Below are 21,557 nucleotides of genomic sequence, written 5' to 3'. Positions count from 1 at the left end.
ACCTTCACCGAGTATTCAGGATACACGCGTCACCTAGCTACCGGCTGTTATAGCGGGACAAAGTCAGGGCGCGTCCTGCGAATTCCTCGGCTCGCCATTCACGGGAAAACCACTCGGATATCGCCACCTATTTTCGTTAATTAACTCGATATCAGTATCCTATAGTAATTAGCAGCGAGTCGTCGGCTTAGTCACTCGACCGACTCGTCCTGTTCGTTTTAATCCTCGTCGGAGTCTTCCGTCAAGTTCGACGGCTTCTGGAACGGCCTTTGCCAGGCCAGACGATTTAAATTCGAAGGGAACGTAAATAATCGATTTTCATGGGATTCGATACTTGTCGGTGATCGATTTAACCCATCACGTGAAGTGATGATCGGCGAAGAATATCTCCACAAAACTAGAACATACAATGCAGAAGCAAGAAGTAACCAGATAGAATCTGTACAATTTTTCTTACAATTCAGGAGATTTTCATTTTCCCGTGATCCACAATGAAAATTCTAACGTAATCTAAAATTAATCATTTTCTAATATTATATCGATGAAATTCTCGACCTCGGGCGATTGTCTGTTTGGTACAGCTCGGTACAGTAATATGTATTAGTGAAATATCGGTGTTAGTCAAACATGACTCCGAAATCGCAGTAGTCGGAGGGTAGTGTTTCTTGAAACAGTTTTTGACTGATGTTCATCGGTAACTTTCTCATCTGATATCTCGCTTTCCACGACACAGTCGACTTTTCTCCCGTGACGAGCACGAGGAAAATTAATCTCCGCGCCACGTCCAGACGAATTTTCTTCCATCGTTAGAGCTGTTTTCCCTCGTTACAGAGACGAGTTCATTTCTGTCATATTTTCCAGTCTGATAAGACTCGGCACCCAGCGAGCTTCCTAGGTGGTCTCTTCACTAGCTTATCGTTGCCTGTGGCTTCTCTTCTCTTTTCACCATTTTCTTGCATCAACGATCCGTTTCCACGAACGTACCTATACTTCGTGTAGTGCGAAAGGGTTAACGAACCGTTATCGCAAGTTAGCAAGGACCTCGCGGCAAGATGTGTCGGCAAGCAACATTCTTGCCCAATGTGTATGCCCGCAAATGACCGTCGATCGGGGTTCCGCAAATCGGTTGTGAATCGATAGGAAAAGGACCGGATCCCTTATCGCGACGATCGATAGATCGAACCTCCGTCGTGGCGAGTTATCAACGGGAAGACACGGTGTTACGGTAATAGCTGGATGTGCCTTGTCGAGCTTGACGACCAGTTTCCGAGGAATAGTAGCAATCTGCTTCTTCTACGAGACTTCATGGAAATGTTACTTTACGAGATAAATTAAGGAATCGGTGTATTCGCGGACTTGATCACTGCTTCTAAGGTATTTCCGCTTTATTTTGAATTCTACTACGATAAAGAAACTGTTATTTTATGGAGAATATCACGGAACTGTTGCCGGAAGAACGACTTTATTATCCTTATTTGAATAGCTTGAAGAGCTGACGCTTGATCAGGGAAATGCAAATGCATAAAATTGCTAAGTTACGGATTGTACTCCTTGTACCGGTTTAAACATCCCGACGATAAAAATTCTCAAGGCTGTGTATCAACCTTGTCCTTCTTCTTTGATCACCGATCTTCGTACGGAATTCCGTTCCGCTGCCAGAATACCGCTCGACGATGGGATGAAAAAGCAGAAACGCGTGATATGCAGGGAAGACGAAGAAAAAGCTTCTTGGATGCATAGTTTATCAGGCTCATTTAACCGATCTGAAATTGAGACCATTTCTCGCTCGTCAGATTCAAGCGTCGATTAAAGATACAGCTTATGATGAAGTTAACGAAGAAGAAGAAGAAGAGCGTGGAGAAAGGGTAAAAAGAAGAGAAAGACATAAGAAGAAATGTATATTTACTTGGTCGCATGACCGGCCAAGAAATTTAATCCCGAGCGATCGACCGCAACGACGAGGAAACGAGGCGACGCGGAAGAACAATGGCCTCGTCTTCGACTAGTCCTCCACCTCGTCCTCCACGCTGTCGTGCTTGCACACGCTCTGGAATTCCATCGAGGAAACGTCGATGGCTTCCTCGGCATCGACTGGAAAAGCATCGACGAAGAAAGCAATCGATGTTACACGCGTGACGTAACGGACACGTGCGAGCACCTTCGCTCGTTTCACATTCGCCGTCTATCAGATTCGACACCGAACCAATTTTAACTTCGACATTCAGGATTTTTTTCAAGATCCTCAGATAAATCTGTAGATAAGCTACGGGAGAGAAGTTGTTTAATTACTATTATAAAATTTCTATTAACAACTATAATCGTCCATAAGGTAGAGTTTTATAAAATATGCTCGCGCTTTCATGCGAGCTCGTTATTTATCGCTTCGTTATTATTATTTATTTATTTACTTTAATGAAAGGTAATTTCGCTACGTCTTCTTTCACTCCCGAGCGTTTCTCGTTGCTTTGCACACCGGGTGTTCGTAAATCATCCCCCTGGTTACACTGACGAGCAACGTGCTCGTAAAATCGGCCTGTACACCCTGTTAGACGGGGTGAAAATGGTCGAATCGCTTGTCAAAGGATCGTTATTACGTTCGGTTTAGAAGGCGCTACGAGGCGCAAACAGAATTGATGATGGTTAATTAAAGGATGCTATCCTGGTTACGCGATGAGTTTCATTCGTCGCAGACTTGTTACCTTTCTTGTTAGATCTACGCGAGCGTGAAATGAAACAGCTTGTCGATATGCATACTTTGAAAATGATTTGATAAATTCTGGTTTCGAAGCCGGGGCTCGCTGACATTTGAGAGTAACGGTAAAGTCGATTGAAAATGTTAACGCGTTCGTTGGCACCGTGAAAATGGCGCTATCCAACGCGACGGGATTTATCAATTTTCAATTTCTTCAATATTTTCCACTCTATATTACTCTATGTATGTCGCTCGAATTTTCATAGGATAATATTCATAAATCTTTGTCAATGAGGACAGTCGCTTCGTTCCGTTACCTTTGTGATTTTAATCGGCATTGGGGCATCGCCGACTGTTTATTCAGAGATTGTATGGAAGATCGATGGGTTTCGAAGAGAGATCTTCATTTTTACGATCGCCACGGTTCTTAGCTGGCGAATAATCACTGTCAGATCGACGCAATGTACAGCCACCAGGTATAATGAGAGAATAACCGAGGACATTTACTCGGGGCGCCACATGGAACGGACCGTTATCCTTGCTCCGCGGCACGCCGTCACTCTCCTTCTTCTCCTGTTTCTTCCTTTTTGCCTTTGGCTCCTCGTACGATGCTAGGTAAAAGCAAATTCGAATTTTCTGCCATTTTATACGAAACAACTTTGTACGAATCGCGTTTTTTGCAATGATCGTTCAATTGTTTGAAATTCTTCTAATTGTCATTGACCGTTAGGAGGACACCAGCTGTTAGGCGTTACCAACGTTTATTATTTCCCAGTGGAACGACTGGTTCGATCGCCACGACCTTCGGCAAATTTAATTGACCGTGTCCGATGACAGACTGCGATCTTAGTACGTGTCCCGATGATATATCGAGGAAATATTGAAAATGGCACCGCATATTTGAATAATGTATCGCGCAAGTGGCACGCGTTGCAAATCAATATAAAAATTAAAATTTTCATCGATTCATTTCTCTTAAATTGATTAAAATATGAATTTTAACGCTGCAAACTTTTTACCAAGTCCAAATTATTCACCTTAATTTCGATAAAATTTCATTATCCGTGTGTTCGAATAAGGAACATAAACCCCCTTTAAAGACGAAAAATGGCATTGAAGGAGAGATAGTAAATCACGATAAACAGGCTATCAGAGGCTCGGCTTGCAAGCATTATTCCACGGAGCGTGCAATTACCAGTCGATAATATTCGCCGGCTTCTCCAGCTGTCTTCTCATTGTTCGTGTTTCGTTGGATCGAGAATCGTGACTCTGTTGGAACGCGGTACCACCCAGAAATCGGATTTACCGGGGATATTTTCTAAATTGCCTTCGATCCGTCTTGTTTCTCAAACGCGTTTGTATAAGAAGGTTCGATTACTTTTCCGATTACGTTGAAATCGTAATCATAATTTAACTTATATTCCGTAATGGTCCTAGACAAGAAGCACGCGCGAGATATCTGCCCACGTATGCGAACACCGGTGATTCGCTGGAAAAAAAATCGTTCGCACTCTCATGAACGTCTCATGAGCGTGTTTCTTACCCGTCTTCGGGCCGGTTGTACCGCTCTCGGGATCTTCTTTCTTTCTTGTCCACACACCACTCGCCTCTTGACAGCTTCGATATCGAATAATTTGTACTACACGGCCGCGGGCTGTGTTCGCCGAGAAAAAGCCCGGGATACTGTTCACCCGGAGATCAGCCGGAGAACGCGAATCGCTTTTGCGGCGAACAAAACACGCGACTGCCACGGCGCCCGGCATGTTAACGTGATGTCGCTGTTCTTTCCTGCAGTATGCAAAACATTCTCTTCGAGGGAACGTGCAATTAAACCGCGGAATTCAATAGGATTGATGGGGACTGGATGGTAAAAGTAACGGGGTATCGGAGGATGCTCGTTAGTATTCTTTTTAGTGACACGTGGTAATTACGAGATTTAGTATGCACCGTGGTTTAACCCTTCGACACTGATTTCATATCAATTGATTTTCTATGGACTTCTTATTGGACGAGTAAAATGATCAACTTTTATTACAGATCATTAAAACTTCTAATATCTTAATCTTAATCGTAATCCTCGGTCGTGAACTGGATAGATGATTACCGCCTGGAAATCACAGGTGTTCAAAACGGTACAATAACACGTTACACCTGTCGTAATTGCACGATTCTTACCTCTTTACCCGAGTTATCAGGGGTTATTCGATACCGGTACGGTTCATTGAAATCGTTACAATTATAAATTATAGTAAATGCGACTGAAATTATTTTATCTATACCGGGACAGTAAATCAGGTAACGTAGATCTGGATCATCTTACAATATGGATATTTTTTTGGTCACAGTCTGTCTGAAAGATTAATTATACCGCGGTGGTAATTAGCAAGGAACTAATGAACGAAATAATCACCAATTAGTGGTGCATCTCTATCATTTCGCATGGATCCCGTTTTCCCTGGGAAATCGTTTAAACGAACAAAACGTGCAACAGCTTGTTTATCTTAGAAATCTTTCCACTCTATTGCCCAGGAACACCTTCAATTTAGTCCATCGGTATCTCTTGAAATTCCAAAACCAAAAAGCCTTAATTTCTTTGAAAATCTCAGGAATGCGTTAAGTGTCACAGGAGAAATCTCAATGTATGCTGTGACACACATTGATAACAGTTATCAACACTTTAATGATTTCACGTTTTATATAAATAATCAGTTGTAGCGTGACGGCGATGACGCCCACGGCAGTCATTGATTCAATAATGCGTTCGGGGATCGTCAAACTAATATTTCATCGAACGTTTCCTCGTTGTCGCGACACCGAGCGAGGCGCGCGATTCAGAGCGGAAAACAGAAACGCGTCGTCGTTTCTCATGGTCGATGACATTCAGCGGCGGCGGGCAACGGAAAAGGCGCGATAAAACAATGCGAGTTTCATTCTCACGCACCGGCTTACGCGATTGTTCGTTATTCGGAATTGTGGGACGAGTAACGTTGATCAATTCAACTCCACCATCCTCTTTTTTTTTTTACCCGGAACCCAATGTACTATACGGCTGTTCCAAAAATTTCAACCAAGAGAGCAAAACGGAATACGACAATAAAGGATTCAATTCCTCCCTGGAATTTGATGTCAAAACAGGGTAATTCAATTTATTAAGACAAGAGAGTGTATTTAGTTCCAAGAGACAATTAACGCGATGGTCAGCGCCGGTTCTGCCTGGAAATTGCCGGTTGCAAAGGCAACGAGCAAGCAGAGACCGAGTATTCTGCCTCTTTGTTGAACGTGGCAGGAAAAAAATTGCGGACGTTATTAAAACGATGTTCCAAATGTTCATTTGTTAAGCACCTTTTAATTCTATTCGGGAAACTTCTACAAAGTCATCGTCTACTTTTTTCTTCAAAAGGATCTTGGAAGGTTCGAGTCCAAGACGATTCCTATTTGCAATGTTCGAGTCATCGAGCGATAGATCTCTCTTGCAACGAAACGCATTTGTAAAGGAACGTTTGTCTAACGTTTCGACCAGTTGCGTCGGATCACTTGTCAACTGTGAGGTCAAGATCACTGACCTTGGACAATGGTGAAAGAGGTTCGCTGCATCATGGTATCGAGGGGATAAGATTCTGGTTAACGTGCTAGCTCGTCGTTAATCACGCTTCGTAATCGCGTCACGACCCGTGACTCCATTGTTCGATACTGTTGACGATTCGTCGCGATTGATACTTCCTATTCGCCCGTAGATCGAACAGCGACTATCGATCGCGGTGTATTTTATTTATTATTGTCATCGTTCAACTCCGTTATCGATTAAAGTCGACGAAGCTTAATGGAGATATCGTTGAACGAGGCTGTAGCGTCTTCTAATGGGTTCACCGAAAAATCGGTACCGGGAACCGAGTCAGTGGGCCGCTTCCCGGACGCGTAACGCGAACGAAATAGCGAAAATGTCGGTTAGCTGTAACAGCCCAAGGGGAGGAGTAGCAGGGAAAAAGATGAAGAAGAAGCGGAGGACGCTGGGAAGGAAGAAGAAGTGGAAGCCAAAGAAGAAGTAAAAGAAGGAAACCCGTTAGAACGACTGACACGTTGTTACTGTGCCGTCTCAGCTCGCTCTCTGTTATTGGCCCGTAAACCGAGCTAATGAATGCATCGCCCACGGCCTGCCACCATTCGCTCAAACAATTCCACTCTCTATCTACAGTCGGGCTAAAAAGTGGCTGAGCATCTTCTGAATTTCATTATCGATCATCACCGTCAGCAGAAATTGTGTGAAATACCTCTGGAGGTTCTGGAATCCTAAATTTCAAATTATAGTCCTTATCGGTTAAGTCCACCTTCATAAATCCCATGGGATCTTATGGAATCCATGGGACTGGAAATCTTAGATGATTTCCGACCAATGACGAAGGTCGGAGGATAAATAGACAGAGTCCAGCATGCACCATTTATTGATAATTCAAAGATTGATCGACAGGATATTCATTTAGCTGAAGTGTACAACCTTGAGAACACGTTTCTCTCCTCTGCACTCTATATTTATTTCCTTCCGTGCACATCGAACACGGGACGAATGCCGGGATTGCAAGGTGTACACACCTGCTTTTGACCGGTGCTGTAGGTGTTATTTGTACGGGATAGATTGGCCTAGCTAGCCGGAGGGCCACCCTATCAATCGAATCGCCAGGTGAAATTAACCGCGATCCTGATAGCAGGGATACTGTTAGCCTCTCGGTTTTGCCCGTTAACAGCGAACCTCCGCGTTAACGACGCGTTCCTCCCAGGATCGAGTCACGACTGACCTTGCAACCAGCCACTAACGGATCGACCTTGCCCACCGCCATTGTTAGCGAATTCTTTTCCAAGATAGCCGACTTTCTCGATCAACGCTGATGGCTGACTGGTTGGTTTCGCCAGGTGTGGCTGGCAAATAACGAGCTTGCACTTCTGCGACTCGAGAAATTGGCTGGAGAGACGGACTGTCGTTAGAAAAGATCTCTTGGAGGATCAAAGACACGGTCCTATTAGTCGTTGGACATCGTTGAAAGGCGCGAAACTTCCGATGAAATTGATAGAAAATAATCTGTTCAACTCTCAGTGGGGAGTATATTGAACTAGGAAGAGTTGAAATGTACGTTTCACGAAGAAAGACTATCTAAGTTCAGCTGACTGCATGAGCCGCGAAACGAACCGCGGTAAACTTGTCAGGTATCAGGCGAATGCTGTTACCAGAGGAGCAGGTTCATCCTCGTCGAGATAAACGTATCCTCATCCCTGCTGCTTTCTGGGACGAGGACGTAGACGACCTCGAAATCTCGCGAGGTAACGGAACGACCTTGCGCCTCGACGTGAAACACCAGCTGCTGGCCGATGACGGCCGCGGATCGAAGTGAACGGTCCACGTCTTTTCCCCTTGCAAGTGAACCGGCCAACCTTGACATTGCGAATGCGTCACGAGGGAACTCGAATAGCAGAACTTCTCTAAGAATCTCTTGCTTTTTTCAGTGATACAACTCAACGATAAGGCTGACGTTTTCTTAAAAATGAACGCGGACATGAGAAACACTAAGGTTAACACTAAAGGATCTTGAAGAAATGTTAAAAATTCAATATTATTTATTAAGACGATGGAATTTGTGTTTGTACGTTGACCTTAACGGTTCAGGACAGGCCTCGCCACCCACCGTTTCTCTCGGTGGCCGCGAACAGGAAACACTCTCGCCCGGCTCGTTTTATGCAGTTCGGGCCCTCTCACTTTCGTATTTGCATGCCGAGCGACGGTTTTTCCACCTTCGTCCCGTTCTACCCACGATCCATCCTTCCCTGCCACCAGGATCCTCGTGATCCTTATTATTCCTCTTCTTTAAGACGCGCTCGACGATTTCCGTGTCACGTTGCCCCAAGACGAATCGACGTTATCCATGCTTGTACCTTCCCAGTTGTTCTTCGAAGGGTTCCAGGGAAATTTGAATAATGCACCAGAGTTTAACGGAATTTCGGTTCTCAAGCGAGGCTAAACACGCGAGAAACATCGATCCATGGGAAGCTTTCTAAAGCTAACACTTCCTGGATATTTGAAATTTATTTATTTATTTATTAAACGGGATTAACCCTTTGATACAAAGTTTGATAAAAATAATATTAAGAACCCTGGTGCATATAAGATAGAATTTTTGAACTTGACATATTTATCCTTCCACGGATCTCTATTTTTGTTAATGCACTTCCTCGCCGGGAACAAAGGTCTTAATTACGCTCGAATGATTTCCTCCGGAAGATAAACGCGATTGCCCGTATCTCGCGCCGTGAGTCCGATAATTGATAGGAGCGCGATTTATCGCCGTTTCTCCGGACAAAAATCTTAATTATTTGCGAAAGGTGCGCCGAGGAAGTGCATTATCGAACGTCGATGCGGAAGGCAGATAGAAACGATAACGCGTTGATAAGTCATTAAGTGATAAGACAAAAATTAAAACAAAGACCACGTTTCGACAAAATTTTCAACATCTTCGGTTTCATAGCGATCGCGATGGAAATTTTCGAAGAATCTCGCCTCTCGAGTTTCCCATCTCGTGTCGAGACGTATGGTTAAGAAGATGAAAATATCCGGAAGAAGGCGAGAATAACCCGAGGCGAGATTCACGCGGAGTTTCCGTAATAACCGAAACGAATGCCGGTCGCGACGAATCGATCCACGCGAGTTTAATCTTTCGGAACGCGTTAAATTTAAGCCCCGACTACTGGTATTACAAGAAATTTCCATTTCGTCGAAAGAAACCTTTCGAAGCGTCTCTCTAATCTCATTGAAGAAGAAATTGTGGCTCGTTCGGGATTAACATTACGATCTATCCTTATACGTTATTCCAGGCTCGAATAAATTTTCATCTTCGATCGGGTAACTTTTCTCGACCATAGAAATTTCCTGAAATAATTCTGAATCTCGTGTTAATCGTCGTCTCTTAACGAGCTACGATGGCACCAGCAAGCTTTTCGAACCGGAGAATGTCTCTATTAAGATTCCAGCATTGTTCTTTACGAGCAAGCAGACCCCGATCCTACGGTGCGTGAATCACAGAATAAACTCGTTCTATGTTATTTCGCTTCTTTACCGTAATAGCAGTAATACTAGGTAATACTTACAATGTATAGTAAATTGCTATTCATAAACTATCCATCCCTCTTCCTAGTATTATGTTTATCAGTTGCGATACACTCGATAGAGTCCCATTTGCTTTTATCTCGACTGTTAATGTTCTATTTATAGAAATTTATGAAAATTTGTGAAAAGAAAAAGAGAGTATTTCCCTCCCTGCGATATCTTTATCAATCAGCCACATCTCATCGATGGAATTTCCATTGAAACAGAATGGAATTTCTTTTAAAATATATCCCATGTTGCCTTTTCATGCGTGGCCTAAAAAATTTACAATCACTGGAATCTATTATAGATTCATATATCGTCCCGTTACGTTTCACCGTTCTCTTTTATGCCGCGTGTCAAAGCGGTACTCGCGTTCCGTAAGGGAAAATTCAATAGAGACTGATGCACGGATGTTAACAGGGTTGGGATGCGCTCGTGCGACCGTGAAATTTCATAAATTAAACATTTCTCCCGTCGAACAAAGGATCGATGGTTCGTTAGAGTACGCGGGGGCGTGCGAGCTTGTAGTAAATCCGTAACGGGAACGTGTTGTGTTTCGTATCCGGCGAAAAATTCGTCGATTCTTATCGAGTAAGAGTGGAAACCGCGAAACTAGATTCCCATCGCGCTTTCAATCGCTTCCTCCCTTCTCTCAACTCTTTCCCCTCGTTTTATTTTCCATCGATAGAATTCATCAACCCTTAATCGCTGGGATATGAATTCTTAGGTGTATTTCATGGATATGGGTCTTAATTCACCCAGCATGGCGCCTTTCAACGACCAATGTTTATAAGCAATATTCGAAAGTTCCATAACTAACCCCTCGATCGTTTCAAGTAAAATACCAGACCGCTTCCTCGTCTTTTCTTCTTTCAATTATTCCACCAACCTGGTCGTAACTCGCACACGTGCAATCAGGAAGTCGAAGGGGCTCGTTTACAACGGGGGAAAAACAATATAGGAATCAGCGAAAGAGTAGTCGTAAAATTTGAAGGAATAGAAGCGACCGGGGGTGGTGAACGGTTTATTCGTGATGATCGAGGCGGCGGGACGCGGATTACTCGGTGGAAAATAACAGTGAGAACGATGGCCGATCGTTTGCCTTTTAACGAGCGGTTTTCCAGGGGAAATGTCTAACCTCCTGCCAAGAAGCGAAAGCGAACGAATCGAGGAGGTCGACCCTCGTAAAAGATGTTCCTTCGCGGCGTTGGTCTCGTAAGTACTTCGGATGAACGAAAAGGACGATCGAAGCGGCTCGAAGGGATGATCCCAGGAAGAAGTCTTCCGGTATTTTAGAAAAGCTTCTCATAAAACTCAGTTATTCTATCTAATGAGCAGGAGTAATCATTCCTTTAGAAAGGTAGGAATTTCCAAAGTACAGTGGGTGATTAAATTATTAGAACCAGGGTATGAAAAATAGGTTTTTCGTGTCTGTGTAGAAATAGAGACACAATTTTAAGGTTTTTACATTGAAATTTTCCACTATTAATATACAAGAAAATACTTATAAAAATAATTTACGTACACTATCGTCAAAAAGATTGGAAACACTCTTTAAAACAGAATACGTCATTTAAAATTGGAGCAAATGACTTGAGGTTTTTTGAGAAGTTATACAAATTAATTTGCTAAGATAGTAAAATTAATTTGAAAGAAAATAGTGAAAGGTAATTTTTCAAATATGTCTTTCGTAAATTCAGATAAGTTATGTGTATACTGAAAATTAGAAATTAGAATTAGAAAATTAGAAGTTACAAGTAATTAAAATTTCTGAAAATCGTGACTTTTCACTTAAGAACCTGACTAGTCCTATGTTAACCAGGCCAGTCAAGAACTTTCACTTTTTTCAACTGTTCAATATGTCATTAAAAAATAACAAAAACTCCGTTTAATTACGTTTAATTCATTTGAAAGAATTAATCGTTTTTATGTAAATTCATCAATTTATGCGAGTACTGTAATTGTTCCATTTTCCAACGTAAACTCGACTACCCAACAACCCTTAATTTTTAATATCTCATTTTCCTCCAGTGATCGCTTCTAACAAGTACCGTGTAACCTTAAGCGACTCGATAGTCATCGTCCTCAAAGTTGCTGTGTAACGATTACACGTGTAATCGACGCTTGGAAGGAAAGCAAAATGGCATTCGTAGCTGAAGAAGCTCGGCGAAAGCGTCAGAGTAATTTTAATTATCCCTGCAACTCTAAATTGCCTGTAATCGCGTTCAGATGTATCGAGCTCCCCCATGTCCTCTAGAAATACCTGAGCCTTCACGTGCTTCGTGTTTCCATGGAATTCGAGATCGATTCCTTTAATCTGATCGGCCGATCTTCGACACGGAGAGCTCGTGCAAGATCATCTGGTCGATGTCGGCGCGGAGATCAGGTCGAGGGGCGCAAGAAATAAGGAAAATCACGAAATGGTAAGCAGAGTCGGATCATCGCAGGAAGCGGAAACTGGAGGCTGGTTTTATGCTTACGAAAGTGTCTTGCGTTCTGAAGGCAAAACGAAAGAGAGAAAAAGACGAAGACTGTTTTCCTATTATCCAACCACCGTCGGTTTCCAGGTATTCCAGGCTACCTGGAATCAGTCCAGGAAGCAGCCCTCGGTTGCTCCTTTACTCTCTATCTCTGCTTCCGTGTTATCTTTCTTCTTCTCTTACCATTCCTCCCTGCACGCGCGTTCTCCCATTTTTCCCCTTTTGTTCGGTTGCATACTCTTTCTCTCGGCCATTTCGAAATTACCACACCGACTAGAATCGCCGATGATTATCGTAGCGGAGTCTTTGAACGATTTTTCCATACCGAACGCCGAGGATGAGCCCCGAGTTCGACTGCGAGGTAACATCTTCCTGATTGCAAGAAAGGGTTAAAGGAACGTAATCGTTCGTTACTCGAAGAAGCCTGCTGGGTTTCTAATAGGGCTAGTGAAGTCTTATTGTTATAGGTTTCTTTCGCAATTGAACTTAGAAACAGAGTGGATTAAAGGTATTGGAAAAGTTTATTTCCGATCGTAAAATTTTATTAGCCCTTAAAGATTAATTTCAAAGCAATTAATATTTCATAACAGGGATTACGAATGAATATCTTTGGTATTTCCCATTAGTTTGGTTAGCTTATTCTCTGACAGTTACATCTTTAAAAACTTCCATCTGCGATAACGTTATTATTATTCTTTCATAAAGATATTAATTGCAAAGCATTTTTAAATTAACTGAGATAATCTTGAAAGAAGAATCATTAAATGGCGAACATGAAAATGCTCTCTCACTTCGTTCAATTTTATTAGCAAGACAGTGAATAAGCAGTAATAAAAGAAATGAAAAGTACGTTTTATTCTATGCAAAGTAGATTACATTCCTTTGTCGGTTTTTCTACCCTATATACGCATCAAGATAAATTCACCGTTCTAAGCAATTACGCGAAGTGTCATTCACGTGGCTATTTCAAAGTGCGAAGCATTGAAAGGAAAACAGAGGGAAGAGAATGACAAATGAATTGAGGAGAGAGAATAATAATAAAAAAAGGAAACGGGGATGAGATGATGACTTGTTTGCGTAATTAAACGCTTATCAGATTGGCGGGAACGCTCGTCATTATCTTCATTTACAAGGTGCACGTGGCGAGCATCGTGGTTACGAGCGGTTATGTGTTAATTAAGAAGTTTCGTTCGTTTACACCGAACTCGTGCGTTACGTAGGCGTGACATAATCGGATGCGTTTTATCGTAACAGCTCGTAAATGGTTCAGGCGACAGTTTCGGCTATGGGGGAAACTTTAGTTTTACTGTTAACTCTTTCGTTCCTTTCATTTTCTATAAAATCGAGGCGCAAGAATTTTCAACCTCGTGCCATTTTTTGAAATTAATTTTCACATTCTGAAGTAATTTTTATAATAACGTTTAACCGATATTTCGCCTCTGTTCAATTTCCCCAACAATAAGAGAGAGTTCATTAATTACATTTGATCTCGTTGGAGAACGGTGCCATTTTTTGAAATTAATTTTCACATTCTGAGGTAATTTTTATAAACATGTTAACAACGTTAAATTATAACGTTTAACCGATATTTCGCCTCTGTTCAATTTCCTCAACAATAAGAGAGAGTTCACTAATTACACTCGATCTCGTTGGAGAACATTGTCTGGCCGGCTTAACAAGCCAATGGGTCTTATCTAATCGTGATCACACTGGCCATAGTGAATTTTGTCGCCCTGGTAGAATTTAACGGCACAGCCAGTGTCTCGGCTAGTTGAGCACTATAATAGAGCCACGTGAAATTTCGTGTCTAGTCGAAAGCCAGTGTTACGGTACTTTTCACTCTCATCCACGGATGACAGACGACGAAACGTGTCACTCTGCTCTCAGTCAGAGATTCTTTTCTCATTCTGCGCTCTCGATGATCCGAAATAATCAGCAAAAGAACGCGTTACGGTAATCCAAGCTTCTTAAAATAAATTACACACTTCGCTGAACGTCTGTTCCTTATCTCACTGAAATATCCATCAAAGAATCCACCTTTCTCTAAACCGTTCCGTTAATCAAACGGTGCTCGATGAAATTCAAAGATCAATCCAAAGAATTCGATCGATGAAGCGAAGGAAATTAGCCGCGATTTTCCCGGTTCAACGCTCGGTTCGTCGGTTCACGTCGTTCCAGAATTTCTCTTCCACAGTGGCAATCTATCTCGGCTACGAATAGCAGCCGAAAGGATCCCAATAAACGGACGATCGGCTCGACGAAATCGACAAGCACGTCGGGAACGCGATCGATCCTCGGCCGGGATGCAACGAAGCAAATTAACCGCGTTTTCCACGCTCAACCGATGCTGCGCGTCGCGTCGTGCTGGAATCCTCCTACGGCGGAATCATTACCGGAAACGTTCGAGTATCCAGGCGATACGGTACGTGGATGGCCTTAGGATAAACCTCGAGCGATTCGCGCCATTTTTTCCTAATGTACCACGCGTACCTATCCGACGATCATGCGTGACAATAACGCGTTTTATCCCCCGAAGGACTCGGAGCCGAGCAATTCCTTCGGATCCCCAGGCTTATTTACCGAGCAATTGCCGGGCGTTCGAAGGATTAATGATTCACTTGATCATTCTGTAATAGTTGCAACGATTGTACCGCTAGTTTCATGGAAAACAACTGCTTAATCCTCCGGTAACGCGCGGTGAAATAAACCGTATCTGGTACGGTGAAAGATATTAGGAATTCATTTTTTTATTTTTATACACATTGAAAAATCAAAGGTCACCGGCTGTCGCGATCAATTGTAAGGGCGGAGAGGCTGGTAACAAGCGCAATGAATCATCGTGAACCCGATAAATTAGTTGACAACCACGCCGACGAGGAGTCACGATCTCCGACGTCAATTTCACTGGACCAGTGCACCCGCCTCGCGTGGGTCATAAGGTGGAACTCGTAATACGCCGATGTCCGGTCACGTTCGGCGATCGTTCCCCCGTTATGCATATCAATTTACGTCCACCTGTGCGCCAAGATCCATTGCTGTCGATTTATTACGATCTTCGCCTCTCGAAACGATCCAGCGACGAAGGAGTGGTCGCCGGTGATTCCAGCGTGGGCCGGGATACACATTTGTCCCGGGCAGCGATACGCTGCTTATCCCGATATTCGATATTACGGGAAGTGCATCGTCCAGCCATTCTTCATGGCCAGATAGACCTGCTGCACTCGAGACATCGCATCGAGCCAAGTGGCAATATCTTTAAATTGCCAACACGAACACGATCCAAAGTGGATGCGTTATTCGCCACGCGGAAATTTAACGCGTTTACTGTCATACTGAAAATTGACTTGCAATTAGATTATAGGAATTGGAAATTATTTCGCCTAACTCATGCTCGTGTAGATAATCGAGGATCCGTCCGGAAGGTCGGCGACGCACGGCACTTAGAAATTGTCCTCTCTATATTCAGATCGAAGAATTCTTGCCATTTGTTAATTGATTGCAATTTTACGCTATTCATCCGCAAAATCTCTTTGCAAAAAGGTTCTTCAACTCGGCGATTGCATAAAACCTGAAGAATCTGACCGTGGAATGCACTGATTGCACGACAAGCCAGCTGATTACTATTGTTTTCCAGAAGATATCTTAATTCTTTGGAAGAGAAGCGACCGAGCTGTTTCTTAAGCTGGCAGGCAACAGACGAGGAAGATGGTAGCGGTGTTTGTACGGATGCAACCGATGGGAATAACGTAAAACGGTGATCGGTCAAGATTTGCACATTTTGCCGGCGGAATTGCAAGGCAAAACCGACCTATAAATACACGTTTCAACTGCCACTTAAGATTCCTAGCTAGTTTTCCTCTTTCTCTCTGATTCTTGGCCTTGTCCATTTAGCATCGAGAGAGAGGAGCCGGAAACCCTGAAGAAACTGTTCTTCCAGAAACAATGGCAATGCTAGACGATGTAAAATCTTTTCTGGATGAGGAAATTAAATTAACATCCTCGAATTAATAATAATCCTTGCAATAAGCATCCTGGCTTATTTATCCAGTGATTGATGCGATCAATGTCACTTTTCACGCCTATCACCTGTAACCGTGAGAAAATCAATTTCAATTACTGATCGGCTATTTTAAGAATGATTTCATCGTGGCATGACAAAACGCACAAACGGCGTGTCACGACCGGACGAAAGAAATACAAGCAAGTTATCGTTGCGGTGGGTGCCAATCGAGATGGAAGCCGATCGAAATCTCATCCTTTCGTTCTCCCATTTTTTTGCTCTGCTTTTTTTCCCTCCCTCGTAAATATCTGAACAAAAAGCGCTATCGAACGACAAACTAATCGTCCGGAACACAGAAATCGTGTCGATGGAAACAAAAGCCACAGGAAGGAGGATGAAAATCGTCGTGCCGGAAATAATGAACAGTTCCAAAAAATATTTTCACTGAAACTCCGGTAAGAATATCACCTTGGAAACTATGGAAATCATTGAATAGACGAGGAAATGAAAAATGAACAGAATAAATATAGCTCCTCGATGTTTCAAGATATAAATCAAGTTTAATTCGATACCCGAGACGCGTTTCTCGATAAGAGAATAAATAAACAAACGTAAATTATAACAAGAGAATGAATAAAACGTCAACTGGTTTCTCATCAATTTACGACAGGTGCTGATTATTTCATCAGTGCACGAGCGAAACTCGAATGTCTTCGTCCGGAGGACACGATGCAACGCGGTAGAAATTAGAGTTTACACCAGATGACTATCGGCCGTCGATATTTATCGAACAGGTAGCTCGTAAAAGCCACGGCAGCATTCCACGATCCACACTCGATGCTTCCGTGTCCGACTAGTTGAAGGATTCGAAAAATTTTCTTATTTCTAACGAATTCAACGCGTGTTCTCATTTCGAATCTCATAAAACTTGAGGAAATTACATCAGCATGGAATGCAAGATTCTTTTTTCTTCCTTCAATTGTAAATCCGTTTGATCGATTAAGAGGGATGGTTGAAATTGAAATAAAGAGAAGCCTGATCAGACTCGAAGGAATTTTAGCGAGATCAATTAACGAGCGGAAGAGCGGATCGATTGTAACTTGTGATCGTGAACCGATCCTCGGCTACGCTTCCGGGATTACGATCCCGCGCCGGTTGACAGGCACGTCATAGACAGAGATACTGGGATCGAGATACTAGGAGGATACAAGCTGAAGAACTAGCTGTAAATTAACCACACACCACGGACCTAGTGTATTCGTCGCTTCGTCTTCCTATCTCTGCGCATGTTACGTTATACGTACGATAGAGCTCGCGTATCGGGCTGCGTAAGTACACGACCGTACTACGGTGCATCACGATTCGAGATAACTTCCATACAAGCATGATGAATGACGAAGATTCTCGACACGACGTATACAACGTTCCAGTAACGCGTAATCGGCAAATTTCCTGGATTATATCGAGCTGTTCGTTGATTTGGAGGATCAGATAGGCGTTTTCTTTTTCTTCCACTTCGTACTCGTCCGATGAACGATGAAAACTTGTTTAATCGAGAAAAATATATTAAAGTTTCTGATGATCTGTAAGATTCCTCTTTCTGGAGTTTCATATTCGCGTGACGAACGATGATTCCCAAGGTGGAAACTTCCTGGGTTATATTCGAGTACTTGACCATTTGAAAGTTTAGGCGGGTACTGGAATCGCCGCTGGAAGGATCTCTGTCCCTTCGATAGTGCTCGCGTGTCGATCGTGCTAGGGTGCATTATGATCTCAGATAACCCGTGCATGCATCATGCACATCTATGCATCTACGCGTTCGTGGAAGAGATTTCCCTTTTTAACGTATGCAATGTTGCGGTAACAGGTAGTCGAGAGATTTGCATGCATGCTCAATTACACTGAAGTATGATTTGTAATTTCTAATGGACGATGTGTTGATCGAAGGTACTACGATTAGAAAACTGTATCATTTGCGATGCGCTCGTTGAAATTGCCAAATTATTAAACCTGTTAACACGTTGACTGCCAACTACGAGTTATCTCATAATTTGTTTACTTGCCATATTTGTGCAGCTACGAGGAAATTCGTAGTCTATCAGTGTAAATATGAATAGATAGCCACAGAGAAGAGAACAAAAAATCATTATTAGCTTACATGAACAGAAAATTTATTAACCCTTTCGCTACCACGGTGGTACCATGGGACCGGTGCTTGTCTTTTCATTTGGGCCATGAATTTGTTTAAACTGATTGTACTGTTATTTTAATATATTTCGCAGTTATTTGCCATTATAAAATTTTTAATATGAAATTTATATTGTGGCCTAGTGGTGCAAGTTCAAAAATAATACAAGCCAACTAAAAGATAATTCGCAAGATTTTTTTTTTCAATAAAACACATTCTATATAGGAGTTTTTAATAATATAATATGATTAAATTAAATCAGCTTTTTACACCGGAATCCTGAAAAGTACCATGGCAGTCAGCGTGTTAATTCTCAATTAACAAATCAATCAACATCTAATCGCACGGTTAACCAACGTAGAAACAAGGATTTCAATCAAGTCTCATAGAGTATCAGGCGCGATTACAAGACACTAACGATTCAATTTCCCAAGGCGTATCACACTTTCGTACATGCACGTAGGTTCGTTTTAATTACCCGGCTTACAGGGCAGCACGCAGCTTCCCTCCGAGTGGATATAATTTATAGGTAGACACACGCACCGCTAGATCGGCTGGATCTATCCGTGATCGTTTCCGATCGCGATACCATGCAAACCAGCGTTCGATCTTCCACAGCGTTGTGGTTAATGTCCCGTTTGATTGGTCGACGCTTCGATCGACGACGATCGATCAACGGATCAAGGCCAGAGCTACGATCGATAGTTTTTCCCTTGCCTTTCGATAACGATCGTTTCCGTGATCCACTTATTACACCATCTAGCGTTCGCCGATAATAATTACCTAATTATTATCCAATCGAAGCGGTTGCTCGCGAATATAATCAAAGATTTATGCGTGTTTTTCTAGCGCGTTCCCTTCCCTGATTATTTATGCATTCATTATGTACCGGTGGATGAAGACCCCTTTTTTTTGTATAATGAGGGAAAATGACGTGTGTACGTGTCGTTTTACAGAGGGCACACGGTGCATCTAATAGAGTTTGATGTTTCATGAAATACTGAATCATTCCGTGAATAATGTCATCATTTATCTTGAATGAAGTAAATCAGTTGAAAATTTATGCTTAGACTTGGTATTAAATTTGAAAAATGAACGATGTCGTAATAGTTGCATACTATTATATATTGACTAGGAAAGTGTTTGCAGTTGATTGTTCTTTATTTATCAGAAAAAAAAATATATATCATCTATTCGAATGCTTTCGTTCGATCTTCACGATCTGCTCAACCGGTACGAAACAGTTCGATCACGCGGAAAGGATGAAAAATACATAATCGATTAGAGACGGAATCATCGACCGTGAAGCACTGCGAAACATCGTGTATCTTGTCTCTATCTGTTTCCCTAGGACTCGGATCTTCCAAGAGACCGAGTCGTTTTCGTGTCGTTGTAAATAATAATTGATGCTTTCTTTCGAATACAATAACGCTGAAGATACAATCTTCCCGTTATGAGATTCAATTCAAGTCACCGGTTCTGGGCTTTTAAGGCGCTTTCAACCTTGCCTGAACGATGTCTTTCTGCGATCTCATCGCGCAGTCGCGCGTTACTTTCATTGAAATCCCCTTGCTAACGGAAGAAACGATCTTCAATAAAATCCTTGCTGTAATTACTCAGGTTTTCTTTTCAATGTGCTTCTTTTCTTTTTTAATTACCCGGTTGTAATTAATTTATATCGCTGGTTCCCAGTGTTGAAAATAATTTATTTCGGTGTAAGTTCTTTTCAAATTATTATTCGAACTTTCTGCAGAAAGTTAGCGGGTGCACCGTTGATGACGCTCCGCGACCGTCCCCTAAAGCAACTAGAGCGAAGTAATAAAAAGTAATCACTTACAATCTAATCTTCCAGTCAATCCTCGTGGCAGCCATGACGCGCAGCTCGGTTCCACGGACCCTGCACGACCCTCGTTCGCCCTCGAACCCTTCCGCAACCAGTGCCTGGAAACTCACTGGGACAGTGTCTCTCACGAATTACACCAGTGTTCACTGTTCTTTATATATATATCTCTCTCTGTTTCTCTTTATCGAAAACGAAAGCGTTTCTACGTAATAGGACGTCTCGACGGTCGTTATCCCGATACAAAATAGCCGCGTGAAACCCGTTCACCACCGGTTTTCTGTTGGTCCGTGTTACGAACGGTCCGTTTCCACTGTCTGATCTCGTCACACGACCGGGATCCACTTCCACTTAGGAAGAAGAAACGACAGACACCTCGAGCGCGACGAACGTTTCTTCCTTCTTCTATTATTATTATCTTCCCTTTCGGATTATCCGTTCTTATTCAACTTCCGATCGATCTGCGTCCCGATCGGCTTAATCGAAAGTCAGATCGAAGTTGACTGACTGTAGGGCCGATCGAGAATGCGAGAGAAGAGAGAACGAGACGGCTTTCCTTTGCACGCGATACACGAAAATGGAGCAACCAGCCTTCTGTGCCACTGTTCTCCGTTCTCCGTAACACTCTGCCAGGATATCCGCGCGTGGCTGCTCGTCTTCCACGGCTGCGAAAGGTGGGAAGTTGAGGAGGAGGAGGACGACGACGAAGAGTAGTAGAAATAGAAGAGGTTACCAAGGTGGTGGTGGTGCTGGTGGAGGAAGAGCTTGGTGCTTGGTAGAAGTGGTGACGACGGTGGTGGAGATGATGATGGTGATGGTGGTGGTGGAGGTGGAGGTGGTGTGGTGATGGTGGTGGAGGTGGGTACTCGTGAGAGGATCCTCGCCGTGTGGAGTACTAAGCCGTAATGACATGGTCTAGGAGATGCCAGTCAGTTTTGTAATAACGCCTGTAAAAAGTGAATTTCCAGGCGAAGGTGGGGAAACGTGTCCAGGGCCAATCCGAGAGCCCTCTGCTTCGACGGCCAATCGGAGCGCAACATTCCAGAGCGCCGATTTTTTTTTGTATTCCTGAATTATTTCGATTCACTTTTCCATCCTCCCCGAGATATCTGAGTCAAATTAAATTCCAGAGAATTTTACTTGGATAATTAGAATTTTGGATCTCCCTCCCTGACACTCTAGTTCCCAAAGCATGGAAACTTGGTGCGCGTTTCCAGGAATAGCAAAA

General features: G+C 42.8%; 1 protein-coding gene across 1 annotated transcript in view; it reads right to left on the bottom strand.

Moving 5' to 3' along the window:
• Nucleotides 1–21,068, bottom strand: part of LOC114878779 — a 45,612-nt gene extending 24,544 nt beyond the window's left edge. The window contains exon 1 of the mRNA XM_029192946.2: nucleotides 20,327–21,068. Within this exon, the coding sequence (XP_029048779.1) occupies nucleotides 20,327–20,361 (35 nt within the window). The 5' untranslated portion in view covers nucleotides 20,362–21,068. The remainder of the gene's footprint in view (nucleotides 1–20,326) is intronic.
• Between the last annotated feature and the right edge of the window lie 489 nt (nucleotides 21,069–21,557).

Source organism: Osmia bicornis, chromosome 13, assembly GCF_907164935.1.
Source record: "Osmia bicornis bicornis chromosome 13, iOsmBic2.1, whole genome shotgun sequence".
Taxonomy (NCBI): Eukaryota; Metazoa; Arthropoda; class Insecta; order Hymenoptera; family Megachilidae; genus Osmia; species Osmia bicornis.
Note: the sequence above shows the minus strand (reverse complement) of the source record. Positions and strands in the feature narration are given on the sequence as shown.